General features: G+C 40.2%; 1 protein-coding gene across 1 annotated transcript; it reads left to right on the forward strand.

The window, feature by feature from the left end:
- The first annotated feature begins 288 nt into the window (after positions 1 to 288).
- LOC110955520 (S-adenosylhomocysteine hydrolase-like protein 1) lies at positions 289 to 16,158 on the forward strand. Its single transcript, XM_022200542.2, has 17 exons — positions 289 to 615; positions 5,824 to 5,935; positions 6,383 to 6,520; positions 6,733 to 6,833; positions 7,587 to 7,689; positions 7,783 to 7,877; positions 8,677 to 8,783; positions 9,427 to 9,543; positions 9,611 to 9,674; positions 9,766 to 9,854; positions 9,981 to 10,051; positions 10,122 to 10,216; positions 10,897 to 10,995; positions 13,972 to 14,040; positions 14,156 to 14,234; positions 14,340 to 14,460; positions 14,541 to 16,158. The coding sequence occupies exons 1-17, from the start codon at positions 319 to 321 to the stop codon at positions 14,545 to 14,547; spliced, it is 1,764 nt and encodes a 587-aa protein (XP_022056234.1). The 5' UTR covers positions 289 to 318; the 3' UTR covers positions 14,548 to 16,158.

The following is a 16,158-nucleotide window of genomic DNA, read 5'->3' on the forward strand; positions in this document are numbered from 1 at the left end:
TTTAGCATAAGCAGCAGCCCTTAGTACAACAGGCTGCATGAGGGTGCATATTGACATGAACCTACTTGGTGTTGATCAAAGGAAGCTACATTTAAAGGTTACTTGTGTGTCAGAAGCAGCGCTCCCATCGGTATTTATCCTGTACACACTGCATCCGGGACGAATGTCTGCTTTACATTTAGTCAAAGTAACCCACAAACTGCTGGTGTTTAGAGTAAACACACGCCTTGAAGGAGGAAATATCAGACATACGTGGGCTTACTGAGTCACACCTGAGCAGGAATCTAATTCACTTCATTACTGGCTGCCAGAGGAGACATGGCAGAGGAAAAGACTCAGACGGGAGGCTCCTGGGAGGACCTGTCTCAAGCCGACGACGCTCCTGAACTACATGTGGAGGACAGAGCCGAGCTGAACGGGGAAGCAGGGCAGGATAAATCTACTGCTGCAGAGGAAAACACCAGAGACCAGCAAGATAAGAGCAGCCCAAACCTGCTGCAGATGCTGAAGGCAGCAGAGAGCAGGTGGACGCCTCAGGGTCAGGATGGAGACAAACCAGAGGACCCTAGAGCTGCGACAGACCAGTTGGTTACTGAGGCTCTGAAGACTGACATGGTGAGCAAGGACACTGCTGCACTTTTTGACTTTAACTGTTGTCGTCAAGCCTGTCTAGATGCCATTAGAAGTAGAACATGCAGCTCTAATTGTTCCTCAGAGGATGTGTGAATCTGCATCCACTCAGACTGTTAATGATTTTAGTTGCAATGTGCAGGCTTCTACAAATGTTTGACCAGTAAATCCACACTCACACGACACTAACTCTCTCTCTCTGAAGAGACAAGTCCGAAACTACACGTCGAAATCAATTTACAGGTGTCAGGAAGCAGTATTTGGCTTTTTGTGCTAAAACTGATGAACTTATTTAAATCATGCAACCCGAGTTCAGCATCAGTTTGGGAATTTTTGACTTCAAGTTTGAGAACACAACAAATCTGTAATTGTGGATTTAGAAAGAAGCTGCTAGACCTCTAAAGCTTGCTTCCAATTTCAAATTGAAGCTATTAGCATTAGCAGCTAATGAATCTGCAAACTAACTGCGGATGGCCCAGTTATACTGTGAGTAGTGTAGACTGAAAAAAATGTAATTGTTAAAACTGCAGTTCCTTGAATGGCCACATGAGACTGACATTCAAAGTGAGTCAATCTCCAGAGAACACCATAACATTCCAGAAACAGGTTTACAGCCTTCTGCAAAAAAATGTTTGTCTTTTTACCTAGCTTCCCCGATTCTTGACTGATGAATCTTTATACAACTAAACCTGTATAAGTTGTGTTACTGTGTAAACGTATTCATTATGCCTGACCCACCACACGTAGACTTTCACATGACCTGCCAACCCTTTTCACTATGTACATGCACACTATAGGAAACAATAGCAACCTATGAGCAGCAACGTGCCACACTGAAAATGTTTGGATCTTGCATTAAAGCAGACCCGCTTGGTCTTCTCAGGGAATTTTCCATTTTAAAGACAGTACTCGCCTCCCTGCATGCAAAAGTTGCACAAAAACAATTCCTTGTCATTATTTTTTGTGAACACTGTCATTGCATCCTGAATTTTGTGACACCCAAAATGACTGATGTTTGGTTTAAAGAAATAGAAACAAGCCAGAGTTTTTTCCCACTACAGTAGAGAAATAAAGACTAGACGCCCCCTTATAACCAGCTAACCAGAATCTAATCTGAATCTGAATCTGAATGAGGCTGAGGTGTGTGCAGCAACCTCTGAAAAAATCCCCCAAAAATTCAAACCAATTTGGAACTGCAGTTCTTCAAGTGATCACTAGAGGCTGACATCAAAGACAAGTCAGTCCCCATAGAGCAAGTGAAAACGCTCAACTTTATAGCACAAATAAACACTTAACAGCCTGGTACAATAATAATTTTGGTCTCTATGGGTAATTAACAACAGTAGGGTGATGAATTTGTATACACCTCACTTATGTTTTTGGTGATCCCACAGTGGAAGGTTGCCACTCAATCAAAGCCCAAAATGCTGATTCCTAAATTACCCATAATGCATTCTGACGGCATCATTAATGAGTTCACATACACAGATTTCTGAAGCCCAGTCTGATTCCTTCTAGAGCCGCAGGTCAAACGACTGTTTTCCCAGGCTGTTGTACTTTTCATTTTGGTTAAATTTAACAGTAAAATCAGTGGAATCCCCCTGAAAGAGTCTTTCAGTAACGCTGCAGAGCTGCTTTAGTCATTTAGTGAAAAACCCTAATGTATTCAAACTCTTGTCTGATCGACTTAAAGAAACCTAAGCTGGCCTGTGTCTCCCTGAATGCAACTTTTTTTCACTTCGCTGGTTCTTCTGTCGTTTCTCTTCCTGTTCCACTGCTATATTCTGTCATGAATGTATGTTCATGTATGTACATCTGTCTGCTTTTATTTAGTGTATAGCACTTTACTCATAATTATCTTCATCTGTGGCCTTGAGTAAAACTGGACTTTCTTCTCCCTCCTTCCTCCAAACTCTCTCGTCTTTACAGAGTCTCCTTTCTATATTTTCCCAGAATTCACAGCTGTAATGCTCACAAGGACTCCATTATTTATTTCTACTTTCCTCTGTCACCTGTTGGGCGAGGGCGTGGTGTAAAACTGTGAACTGTAATCAGTTTAACAGCATCAGCTTGCAGCTCTGCAGGGTTGTTGAGTGTCAGTGTGGGAACGCCGAGGCAGCATGAAGAAAGTGTACAGTCTAGTGAACATAACTAAAGCCAAGGACCAGGAGGCAGTGCAGTCCATCTGTATCAAGGTATCACTGCTTCATTTTTTTTTTTACTGTATCTCTTTTTATTTTTTTCAAAGCGCTGTTGCTCCCTTCATTAGAAAAGCTTCTGAGTGTCCTTATGGAGAGCAGTAGCTTCATGTCAAATAGATACAAGTCAGCAAAAAGCGGTTTGAATAAAATACAAAACAGCTCGTCTACACCTGCGGGTTTTCTCAGAGCTGTTATTGATTCCCAGCGGAGAGAGAAAACAAAAAAGACAATGAGAATTTGTACTTTTTCTCGCATAAAAGCAGACAAAGGGTTTCCCAAGGAGACATTTGTTACACATTAAGACTCACTGCCTCCATGGACAGCCGTGGCTCTGCGTTCACAGAAGCTGACCTGAACTCAGACTTATTAACTGTTCTCCGTTAGAGATCATTAAGTCGACTTTCACACTGCTGCCCCTCACAGTCAAACATATTTTTGAGTTAAAGATTAAACAGCTGCTGACGTAGATCTTTGAATTAGAGCTAGCGTTTCAAAATGTAGCTTTACTTAAACTCCAGATGACTGAAGATTGTTTTCTTACTGATTTCGCTAAAACTTGTGGGTTATTGTGTGCACTTGAACTTTATTTGCAAAAAGCAATGTGACTGGAAAACAAAATGCTATAGATTTATATGCATTTTGTTCTAAGTGCCATAATGATGGAAATATATTGCTTTTCTTTCTTTTTTACTAATTAGAAGAAGAAAAAAATCGCAGTCCTCATTGTTTCACTAAGGTCGAATATTTTAATTTCCTGTGATTTTTCTTCATTTGACAACTTAGTAGATAATTTTTTTGGCTGTCTGTTTCCACCACACTGTATATTGTTTCACCAGCTTTGCATCTGTGAGCATCTTACATTTAATTGCTCCTGATTACCAGTGAAAGATGTCTCAATCCTCAGTGAAACGAGTGCCTTCTTCTCTTTTTTCTCTTTTGTAACAATAACTAAACAGTAGTTTCAACACTAAAAATCAAATGAGGATGCATTTCAAAAATAATTCCTTCAATCTGTGGAAAACACAAGAAATTTTAATCTATGTCAGTATTTAGTTTGAGCCTCGTTTAGCTTCAAAACAGCTCCAGCTCTCCACACAGTTTTCATGGCATTTAGTAGGTGGGTTGTTCCAAACATCCTGAAGAACTCACCAAAGCTCCTCTGTGTATTCATCCCGTTTTCTGACCCGTCATGTATTAAAACACCGACTCTGTAATGATGAGCTTAGGGCTCTGTGGGCTTCATTTAATCTGTTGTAGGATTTCTTGTCCTTCTTGTTGGTGCAGAAAGTGCATTATGACTTTGCTGCAGATTAAATTTGGGAGTTCCATTAAATTCTGATGGTACTGTGTGATGGATATTGATCTAAACATATAAAGCTATTTTTTTAAATATTCTCTGCAGTACAGACACCGTCACTTCTTATTTTCCTGTAATATCGGTTGCAAGTATTTTGTTGTAATGAACAACTCTTAAATGATTTGATACTGCATGTGATTTTTATTTCACTCCTTGCTGATATTTGAACAACTTCTTATAATGTATTTGTCCCTGTCACCTAATCCTAAGTTTATGTTTTGACTAAACTGCATTTTTTGCGTTTGAAATTTAAATTAAATCCTTCCTTTTACCTGAATGACAGCTTGATTTAAAGGGGAACTTCGTTTTTTTTCAACCTGGGGTCTGTTTCCATATGTCATTTCATACATGTGAGTGATGGAGAAATGAATTTTCGACATAGCTCCAGTATTTAGCCAAGCAGGCAGCTTAGCAGCTCAGCTAGCAGCTCAGCTAGCAGCTCAGCTAGCGAAAAGTATGGGGCAACCTGGTGTTTTGGCGCGAGCTATTGTGCGATTTCGGAACGAGATTTGCTTTCTAGCGTCCTGAGCTTTGGATACAGACCACAACAAAGAGCGATCACCAGGTAATGTGGAGGTTTTCGTTCACTTCTCATCTCTAGTATGTTGTGGGACACTCATTGAGACTATCTGAGCCGGTCAGTGTGGGAAAAAAAGCACGTTAGGGCAGACTTTGACACGGGGGGGCAAGTTGTCCCATACTTTTCGCTAGCTGAGCTGCTAGCTGAGCTGTGAAGCTGCCTGCCTGGCTAAATACTGGAGCTATGTCGAAAATTCATTTCTCCATCACTCACATGTATAAAAAGACACATGAAAACAGACCCCAGGTTGAAAAAAAATGAAGTTCCCCTTTAAAGGAAAAACTGACTGCTTTGCTGACCTTTCACAAAAGTCACAGCACAGCAGGGGGGTAAATGAGGAGTGGTACCTCAGTCGTTTTCCTTTTGTGTAAAATTAGCAGACATAAAGAAAGCTCAAAATCTTTCAACTTGACTGAACGGCAACATCTTTCTGGAGTTGCATGTTAAAAACTTGCAGTCTCTGATGCCAAACTGCTACAACACATACTGTCATTGGCACTCTTTTCTCTCGACAAAGTTCCTCCATAACCAAAGAAGACATCATTCTGCTTTCCCTGTTGGTTCATATGCAAATCCTTTCTGTGTGTAGCTCAGTGTGGGTGTGTCTGTCTGTGCTGGTGGGTGTGTACCGCCTCTGCACACGTGGGCTGGAAAATGAACAAAAGCAGAAAATTCCCCACAAAAAGAGCTGGAGATTGTAGTTGGAGTCAGTGAGTCTTTAGTATCCCGAGCCTGTGAGATACGATGGTGTCAGAGTCAGAGCGAGTGGACATGGCCAAGTGGGATTCATGTGGCAGCAGTCCAGCCTTCAACGAGCCACAGTGGATGGTGAGACGGCAACAAATACAGGAGAAGAGAGGGAGATGTTTGACAGTGACAGGCTGTGAGGAAGCAAATGTGCTCTGAAAAGTGGTGCTTATGTGTGAACTGACCAATTATGACTGAATTAACTTCAAGTCAAGTTAGAGAGACTTTAGTTCTGCAACAACAACTAAGAATTTCCTGCTTTTCTCTTTCTGAGGTCGGTCAATTTCTGTCTTTTTTTGGTTCAACAGCAAATACAGCTCACCGACCAGAAGCAAGAATTCAACAAACGCCCCACCAAGACCGGCCGTCGCTCCCTGTCTCGGTCCATCTCTCAGTCGTCCACAGATAGCTACAGTTCAGGTACGGAAACATGAAAACGCACATGCTGTTAAGTCCGATCACATGTCTTTGATGCATAAACTGAGCTGGTTTTTTGATCCCAGCAGCATGAACCACAGACCCGAGGATTAGCCCCTGTGCTTTTTCCTTCAGCTAAACCTTAATTAAAAGGAAAAAGTCTTCTGAAGAATTAGGCCTCTTTAATTTGGTCCTAATCGGCTCCGTGAGACTTTCTCAAACATGTCAATCACTGCCAGAGTTTATACAGGCTTCAAAGGCTCAGAGAAAAGACCCACCCAGCTGAAGTCTGACTCATAACACCGTATCAGAAACATCAATTAAGGCTGGAAAACCCCGGCCAAATCAGAACCATCAAGCTTTCCAAAAATAAAAAAACCCATTTATCTCTGTATTACTCCATTCTACTGCATGTAAGCCAGCTGATTGCTCCTCATTTCTATGTTTCAGTTTGCAGCGACAGCTCTGAGGATGAGATGTCTCCCAGACAAAAGGATCAGAAAACCTCCAAAGGCCTGACGGACTTCTGCGTCAAAAACATCAAACAGGCTGAATTCGGACGCAAAGAAATAGAAATTGCCGAGCAAGGTGCAAAAAACAGTCTGCGAACCAGAGTTTAGGTCTTCAGAAATGATAACGACAAAATGGAGTATTACACAGAACCAAAGAAGACATTATTCTGTTTTCAGAACTGACTTTTCTGTATAAATTAGTGGAGTGCCCCTCTATCTAAATGCCTTTAAAATCTGAGTGTAACCTGCCTGCAGTTACTGTCTTGATTCTTGTTTTGTGATGCTTAGAAATGCCAGCACTGATGATCCTGAAGAAAAGAGCCGGTGGAGAGAAACCTCTGGCTGGAGCCAAAGTGGTCGGATGTACGCATATCACTGCTCAGACAGCGGTCAGTTCAACACACACACACACACGTCTGGTTCTTATATCGCCGTGGGGATCTACCATTGACTCCCATTCATATCTAACCCCTAACCCTTACCCTAATCCAGACCAAAACAATGCCTAACCCTAAAGAAACGTTTTTGCACTTTTTCAGTAACAACAACATGGCCAAGAAAACACTGAAAACTTACAGCCTAAAATGTTGGAGGTTGTTTTGACCGGAGCCAGTAAAAAGAGAACCTGTAAATCCACACATGTAGAGACTGGATTCAGCTTATGGTTAAACTTGCTTTGATTATTTTGAAAAGAAACAATCATGAAATGATTTCACACGTATTTAAGACACAGCAGGTTTTCATCAATTCTGTCATCTAAAACTACCAAAAAGCAAGCCCCGGCAATGCATTATGGGAAGTTTGCTTTTATTCTAGGTTCTTTTTTTCCTATGACTTGAATAATGAATTGAATGGACTCTCAGCAGTTCATTCATTCAATTCAAGTTGGAAAAAAAAGTTTGTAGAACTCTGAACTGGTCAGATTTTTTTAATGACATTTTAAGTTTAGTTAACTACAAATTAGCAGAACTCACATATTTACATTAAACAAACTAGAAAAGATTAGTTGAATTGACTACATTTCTTTTTGATGTTTTACAGAGCCTATAGTGTGTATTATCCACAGTGCACCATACATATGTGCTTTAAATCAACATATCAACCTATTTTAAAACATCCTCTATGTTTCTGGACTCTTGCAGGTGCTGATTGAGACTCTGGTTGCGTTGGGTGCTCAGTGCCGCTGGTCGGCCTGCAACATCTTCTCCACTCAGAACACTGTGGCCGCTGCTCTGGCTGAAGCAGGTAAAGCTCAGAAACAACTCCTCCACCACACTGTTCAGGTTCTTCACTTCCCGTTTGATCCTCACACACTCTTCACACCTCCTTTGCTCTCAGGCACCGCAGTGTTTGCGTGGAGAGGAGAATCGGAGGACGACTTCTGGTGGTGTATCGACAAAAGTGTTGAAGCTCAATCCTGGCAGCCCAACATGGTACGCAGAGCAAGCTTTTTATCAAAGAGATGGAAACAAAGGAGGACGGTTCATTTAACGATGGAATTTAAGTTATGTTTTGGGACTTTTTGGCGGGGCTTGGCAAGCTAAGTGTCGTGGTTTTGGTAATTCAAGAAAACTAAATCCAAAAATCGACGGAAATCAAAAGAATCAGGCCAGAGAACGTGAAGGTAGCAAACAGGAGGCAAACTGAGAAGATGGAGGACTATATAGAGAGAATTAATTGTCGAGGTAAAGCTAATGAGGGCAATCAAAGATGAGGACAAAGGAACTAAAACTACAAGAGATACACAAGGACAGTGATCATTACACAATAAAATAGGAAATAACTGAACCAAACTCAAGACCATGATGTCAATTACACGTCTTAAACGAACTAAAATTTCTATAAAATATGAATATTTGACAGACATTGTTATGGATATTTTCATTCTACGTGGTTTGCTCCTTGGATGCCTCAACTGAAGAATGTGACATATTTCTGTTGGTAAAAAAATGAAGTTAATGTGATGTTGGAGTTGAAATTTAGGTGGAAACAGTGCACTAACTCTCTGCAACATTTAAACAGACATTGCTCATGTTTAGAATTGTAGCTTTGTGGTAGTTTGAGCACCAAAATCCGGACGTTAGGCACTTTTTATTAGGCTGTGAATCAACCAATGTCTCCAAACATCTGCAAATCAAACCACTGACTTTTCATTTGAACATGTTTAGAGTCTGGGTGAACGGCGCTTTCACAGTAACGGAAACTTCAACTTGTGTTTTTCACTGTTCTTAGATTTTGGATGATGGCGGCGACTTGACCCACTGGATCTATAAAAAGTATCCGAGCATATTCAAGAGGATCAGAGGCATCGTGGAGGAGAGCGTTACAGGCGTCTATCGGTTAGTTTCACACAAAACTCGAATTGATTTGCAAAGTCATTCAGCATCTAATACCAGCCCGATCTCACGAGGATTCGTGAAACTGTCACGTAAATTTTTGTTTCGGTTTCGTGCGCACCAACACGATTTCGTCACGTTTTTCGTGCCGCTCACAACGAAATGCGCACCAATGTATTTTAAACGGCGGACTTTTCGTGCCACTCAGAACGTATTTCAAACGAATGGGTATATTATATTTTTAATGTGAAACTGTTGCGAATCCAACGCTATATTTTGCATTACATCATCCCTAACCATAACCCGGTGGTACACTTACCAATTTGCATAGGAATTTAAAGAATGTCCAAAGGGTGCAAACGCGATTCTAAGAATGTCCGACGGCTGCAAACGCGATTACACAAACAGTATACGCCGATGGACAGCTTAGATCGTCATGAATCCGCTGGTATAAACCACTTTTAGATGTGATTACCACAGCGGGTTTCGTTGTGAGCAACACGAAAAACATTTCGTTGTGAGCGGCACGAAAAGCATGACGAAATCGTGTTGGTGCGCACGAAACCGAAACAAAAATTTACGTGACAGTTTCACGAATCCTCGTGAGACCGGGTTGCTAATACATGCGTTTCTGCCTCTGTTTCAGGCTGTACCAGCTGTCGAAGGCTAGCAGACTGTGTGTTCCTGCTATGAACGTTAATGATTCTGTGACGAAGCAGAAATTTGACAACCTTTACTGCTGCAAGGAGTCCATACTGGACGGGTAACGAATCATGTTGTAAACGAGTAAAATTACTCAAACGGCAGCAATCTAAACCTGCTTCTTTCAGGTTGAAGCGGACCACTGCCTTCATGTTTGGAGGAAAACAAGTGGTGGTATGTGGATACGGCGAGGTCAGTGTGACACAAGTGCAGCATATGCCTCCTATAAACTAACGCTTACGTTTAATGTTACTACACCAACCTCTTTCCGTTCTCCTGGTAGGTTGGCAAAGGTTGCTGCGCTGCCCTGAAAGCACTGGGTGCTGTTGTATATGTGACAGAAGTGGATCCCATTTGTGCCCTTCAGGCCTGGTATGAATAGGAAAAGCTTTTATCAGCACAGATGTGGAGTGTGTTGCCTCCTCCCAAAGCCACATGGGAACAGAACACCATGAAATCCTGTCTTAACTCCTTTCATTCACCCTCTTTTCCTCTCAGCATGGATGGCTTCAGAGTGGCTAAACTGAGTGAGATGATCAGACACGTAGACATGGTCGTCACCTGCACCGGTAACAGGAAAACACCACTCACACTGAAAATGTTTGCATCTGCTTTTATTTAGTGTCTGCATCTCTTTAGGTAATAAAAATGTGGTGGGGAGAGAGCATCTGGACAAAATGAAGAACGGCTGCATCGTCTGCAACATGGGACACTCCAACACGGAGATAGATTTGGTAAAGACGCAGACGTTGTGTGTAGTGAAAATGCAAGCAGCTTTCTTTAACCCTCGTGTCATCCTGTGGGTCAAAATTGACTCATTTTAAAGTTTGAAAATGTAGGAAAAAATATAAATTTTCACAGTGAAACCTCTAATGTCCATATTTTAAACATTTTTGGAAATGTTTAAACATTTTTTGGCAGGAAAAAAAAAGTCAAAAATGTTTTACTGACATATATGTAATCACTTTAGATATTTTTAGGATTTTTTTTGGAAGATTTTTACTCATTTTCTGAAATTATTTACAAGACTTTTCTTGCCAAATTTGGGGGATTTTTTCAGTAAAACTTTTAAAGGAAACTTTTAAGGAATTATTGTAATTTCCTTCCTGAAAGTTTTGCAATTTTTCAGAAATTTGGGGAACTTTTTTACTAAATTTTGGTGTTCATTTATGATCCCTGTGCAATCTGACAGTTTATGCAGATCTGCAATAAGATTGTGGTAAAACCGGAATATCAAGATGTGCAAAGTGGATTGAGACCCTTATGCAAACTTAAAACAATCTCATATTTATTTATTTATTTATTTGCCATTACTTTGTAAAAATCAGTTTTCACTTTGACACTTCAAGTAACCTTTTTTGGTTTTTTTGTATGCTTTGGACTTTATTATACTGTATTGACCTGTGTTTCTCAGGCGAGTTTGCGGACCACGGAGCTGAAGTGGGAGCATGTGAGGTCTCAGGTGGACCACGTCATCTGGCCTGATGGCAAGAGAATCGTCCTGCTGGCTGAGGTGATGCTGCTCTTTTTAGTACTACCACTGTAAAGTTATTGAGGATGAAACATGTGAGTCGTGTTTGTAGTCAAGCTTCCACTGTCAGCCCACCATCTATGACAAGAGGTGATAAAAGAGGAAGTGGGGAAGATGTGCTCCTGGATTCACTGGCAAGCTTTCACATCATTACCTAAAATAAAAGTTTAACGAAGATGCACAAATGAGTTGTATCTGGTCGATGGGAAGGATGAGGCTTTACGACAGACCTACCGTTCCTCTATGCTTGGCATCACTGTAAAGCCCTCCTGAGGATACAGATACAACAAATCATTGTGAAGGTCTTGACAGCCGGCACTGATGCATTGCTGGTAGACTTCAGACGTCCGGCAGGCCTTGACTGAATTAAGTGATCTGAGCTGGACAGGCTGTTTTGATAAGGAAGGAACAACCAGGGAAGGATTTTTTTTGCTGTTGTTTTTGTGGAGACACTCCGGTAATGGTTAGATCTTTCTGCAGTGAGACAAGAAGCAGACCAGCTGTCTGTGCGGACGGGTCGATATGTAGTTGTGGGACTTTTGAAACAAACATAGTTAATATTTTTGCTGTCTTCAGGCCTAAAATCAACTAAAACCAAACACCACAAGACATTTGTACAGGAAGATTCTTCTAAAAATTATATATACAGTTGAGTAAAATTGAAAGTCATTTATAAAGATATTGCAGTAAACCAGTTGCCATAAATCCACACTTGACTCACACACTACTCCAGTGGCATGCAAAGACATTTTGGGGTTCAGGTGCTCAGTGGAAATAAAAGGGCACCTTGTGCGGCATGTAGAACCACTGGCTGCCTTAATATACCAGTGTGAGATTTGAAAAAAATAAAATCAGGAACACATTTTCTGTAACGGCATTGATTTTAGCATCTTAATAATAACACAAAAACGGTCAATAACACATTGTACCATAACATCGAAATTCCATGTAGCTCCCTTTCTTTGTCTATCTTGATCCCTTCCCTTCTGGGCATGCTGTGATTGGTAAATTAAAGGAGATCGACAATATCAGGACTGATCCCTGACATTAGGCTACAACAAGGCAGAAAGCTACTTTTACTTTTTGTCATTTAGCAAATAAGTCACAGCAAGTGTTGCCTCTACCTAATGTAGTCTAAAAATAAACCTACACAAACTAAATATCCAGTTACAGTATACTGATCATATGCTGGACCAATTCACCAAATGACACTGGCCATCCTCATCACATTATGTCGATTAACTTATTATTATTATTATGGGTGGCATGGGGCTTGGTAAGAAGGAAAGAGGATCTGCAGGTGGGTGGTTTCAGAGTGGCACAAGGTATGAGGTGTTCCGGTTAGAGAGCAGGCAGCCAGACTCTCCAGATTATTGGTATTTATTTCTGGATAACTCAAAAGGCTGTTGTAGTATAGACAGCTGTGGTTCTGAAATACTACTAACAGGAACAATAAATCAGTGACACATTTGCCATACGTACAGCCACTAATAATTGTAATGAGAAATAACAAAAAATGCACATAAACACAATAGCGTAAACTGCAAAATATTGTGTATGGTATTTCAATCACATTAACTCACATAACATTAGCAACACAACCAGACACGCACTGACAATCTACAACGTGATAGGCTAAAAGCTAAGCTAATGTCCGTCACATAAAGTATCAATAACAATCAACAGGTAACAACGAACAGTGGATAACCACGCTCTGGAACACAAGACCACTCACATTTGGTCATTTACACACAGCAAGTAAAGGAAAACGCAACATGTGTTCAGTCCGAACATGCGCACGGGAGAAAGTAGTTGACAAACTGTAGTTGACAAACGCGTCACTCGAGGTGCGTTCAGGTACATTACGGAAAAACATTAACATTCGATTAACTCAGCAAAGGAGGAAGTGCGCATATATAACACAACCCAGACCGAAATATGAGGGCTTTCTAACACGGGCAGTTGGCTAATTTAGGCACGGATGTTTAGCGCTGCATGAGATACAGGCTGCTTCACAACAGAGACAAATAAACGCACCGTGTGGCACCCAAAGCTTATGAACAATACGCTTGATTCATTTATGCGTTACCTGGTTGGTTGCTACATCAGGGTTGAGATGTCTGTGGACTGTGAAGCTGCTGCCACACGCGTGTCCGCTCCTCGTGTTCACGTTACGAGATGGGGCGGGGCGAGTCGCGACGCGGCACTGATTTTGTGTGTGTTTAATGTTGTTTTTTTTTGTATGGAAAAAAATATATATTTAAAAAATCCCCCAAATTTGCCAAGAAAATTCTTGTAAATATTTTCAAAAAATGAATAAAAATCTTCCCCCAAAAATCCTAAAAATATCTAAAGTGATTACATATATAACAGTGAAATTTCTAATATTTTGTTTAGGAACATTCAGAAAAAAATCAACCAAAATTCAGTGAAATTCGCTGGATTTTGGTTGATTTTTTGTGAATGTTCTTAGGAAATATTTTTAACATTTCTTTTTTTTTTCACCAAAAAATATTCAAAGACTTGCCAAAAATGTTGAAAATGTGGACACCAGAAGTTTCACTGTGAAAATATATTTTTTCTCCACATTTTCAAACTTTAAAACGGGTCAATTTTGACCAACAGGACAACACAAGGGTTAAACACACACAAACTCACCAAGTCGTTGCTGTTTCACCCTTAATCTGCAGCACAAGTGTGGGAATAAAACGCATCAGAAGTCTTTCCAGTGCAGTCTTCCTGCACAGCTGATTGAAGAATGATGGGCTTAGTGCTGATGAGTCGAGCAGCAGGAACAGATTTATCTGAAGATTAATTCAATCAGGTGTACATCAGGAGAGAAGCTGGCAAACGCTCAGCTGTTTGATGTACTGCACTGTCCAGAAATGTGCGATCAGTGGCTGCTGTCACGTTATTCTTTCATTTTTTATTCATTCCAGTTTTGACTTTTTGTGTCAGGGCCGCCTGCTGAATCTGAGCTGCTCCACCGTGCCCTCATTTGTCCTGTCTATCACGGCTACTACTCAGGTATGGAAATAGATTTTGTATCTAATGCAAAATCTGCACAATGCTGCAGACATCACTGTGCTGTTCTTTTTGAAATGCTGCTGCAGAAAGCTGAAGTTATCTGATGTGTTTTAAGGCCTTGGCTCTCATTGAGCTGTTCAACGCTCCAGAGGGACGATACAAACAGGACGTCTACCTGTTGCCAAAGAAGATGGGCAAGTCCTCACCTTAAACACCCTTAAAACTTTATTTCATTTTCCACACTCCTCATCAGTGTTGTTGGTTTAATAAAGATCAGCCGTGTGCCTCTGAATCAACAGATGAATATGTGGCCAGTCTTCACCTGGCGACGTTTGACGCTCACCTCACAGAGCTGACTGATGATCAGGCCAAGTATCTGGGCATTAGCAAACACGGACCCTTCAAACCCAACTACTACAGGTGCAGACACGCTTTACCTCACACACAAAACACACACAAACACATGGATGTGTCTAACAGAAACTGTTTTTCAAACACAGGTATTAAGCTCTTCAGAAAACCCACTAGCAGTCCAGCAGATGGAGCTCTGGTGCCCTCTACAGCCTGAAGCTCACCGAATACTGTGGAGTGACTGCAGGCTTATATTTTTGTATGATTTGCCTGTTTATGTGCAGTTTTGTCTATTTTATGTGTTCCAGATTATAAATGTTCACAGTATCCAGAAAGTAATCACAGTGATTTCAGGAATGAATCTGATAGAGGAGTTTCTACATTAAAAATAGCTTCATGTCCTGTAATTCTGATTTATCTCTCACATTTAGAGGTCCCATATTGTCCCCCTTTTCACCAAATAATCAAAGTCTCACACATCCCCACAGTCTCTTTCAGTTATGTAACCCTCCTGTTGTTTTCATTTACGGGCACCAAAAAAATCCAGATCCAGAAATTCAGCAAAAAAATCCCCAAATTTCAGAACATTTGGAAAACCTTCAGGTAGAAAATTCCAATAATTCCTTATAAAATTCCCTTATAATTTTTATTTTAAAAAAAAAAACATCCCAAATTTGGCAAGAAAATTCTTATAAATGTTTTCAAAAAATTAGTCAAAATCTTCCAAAAAATCCTAAAAATGTCTAAAGTGATTACATATATAACAGTAAAACTTATAATATTTTCATGAAGAACATTCGGAAAAAAAATAAACTAAAATCCAGTGAAATTCACTGGATTTTGGTTGATATTTTTTTTGTGAATGCTGTTAGGAAACATTTCTTTTTTCCCACCAAAAAATGTTCAAAACTTTCCCCAAAATATTGAAAATGTGGACATCAGAAATTTCACAGTGAATTTTATTTTTTTTGTCCACATTTTTAAACTTTAAAACGAGTCAGTTTGACCCACAGAACAACATGAGGGTTAACTTTAGCTGGATGAATATTGCTTAGTTAAGTGTTAACTAACTAGTTGGTTTGATGAGACCTTTAACAATTTGACTAGATTCATATTATTCCTAATTGTGACTGCTCGTTTGTTAGAAATTTGCTCAATAAACTCAATGAATCGTAGATACAGAGCTGATAATCTGTTGAGATGATGTTGTTGCTTTTTGATGTCTTTCACATTGTTGAGCTGACATAATAACAGTAGTAATGCCAGTATATTCTCTCATTTATTTAATGCTCTAAAAACTTTTCATAAGAAAGAAAAGTTAGCTTTTTCTTTGATAAATGTATGTTTTTTTCCCCAATCATTGGCCATTCACAGTTCAAAACATGAAACAATGTGAACAGCTTTTCATTTTGACTGAATCAGTTGATGTGATACATAAAAACAAAACCACGTTCATATTCATTTCATCATAGTTTTCTAATAAACCTTGAATTGCTCTGAACAGACAGCGATTTAAGGCAAAGCTGAGTAAGATCTGCAGGTTAGGAGCATAGACTATATATATAGTGGACGTAGCATCTGGCTCCAAAATTGAAGCCCACCCGGAAGTGTCAAAAACTTGCAATATCACGCCGTCCGCTAGGGTTGGCTCCAAAAAGCTTTTGCTCCATAGACCCCAATTCATTTTTGGAAAAAAATAAAATTTGATAGACTGATTTTCTACAGCTCAGGATTTTTTTCCCGTTAGTTTTCATGGTCAAAATGAGA

This window comes from Acanthochromis polyacanthus, chromosome 8, assembly GCF_021347895.1.
Source record: "Acanthochromis polyacanthus isolate Apoly-LR-REF ecotype Palm Island chromosome 8, KAUST_Apoly_ChrSc, whole genome shotgun sequence".
Taxonomy (NCBI): Eukaryota; Metazoa; Chordata; class Actinopteri; family Pomacentridae; genus Acanthochromis; species Acanthochromis polyacanthus.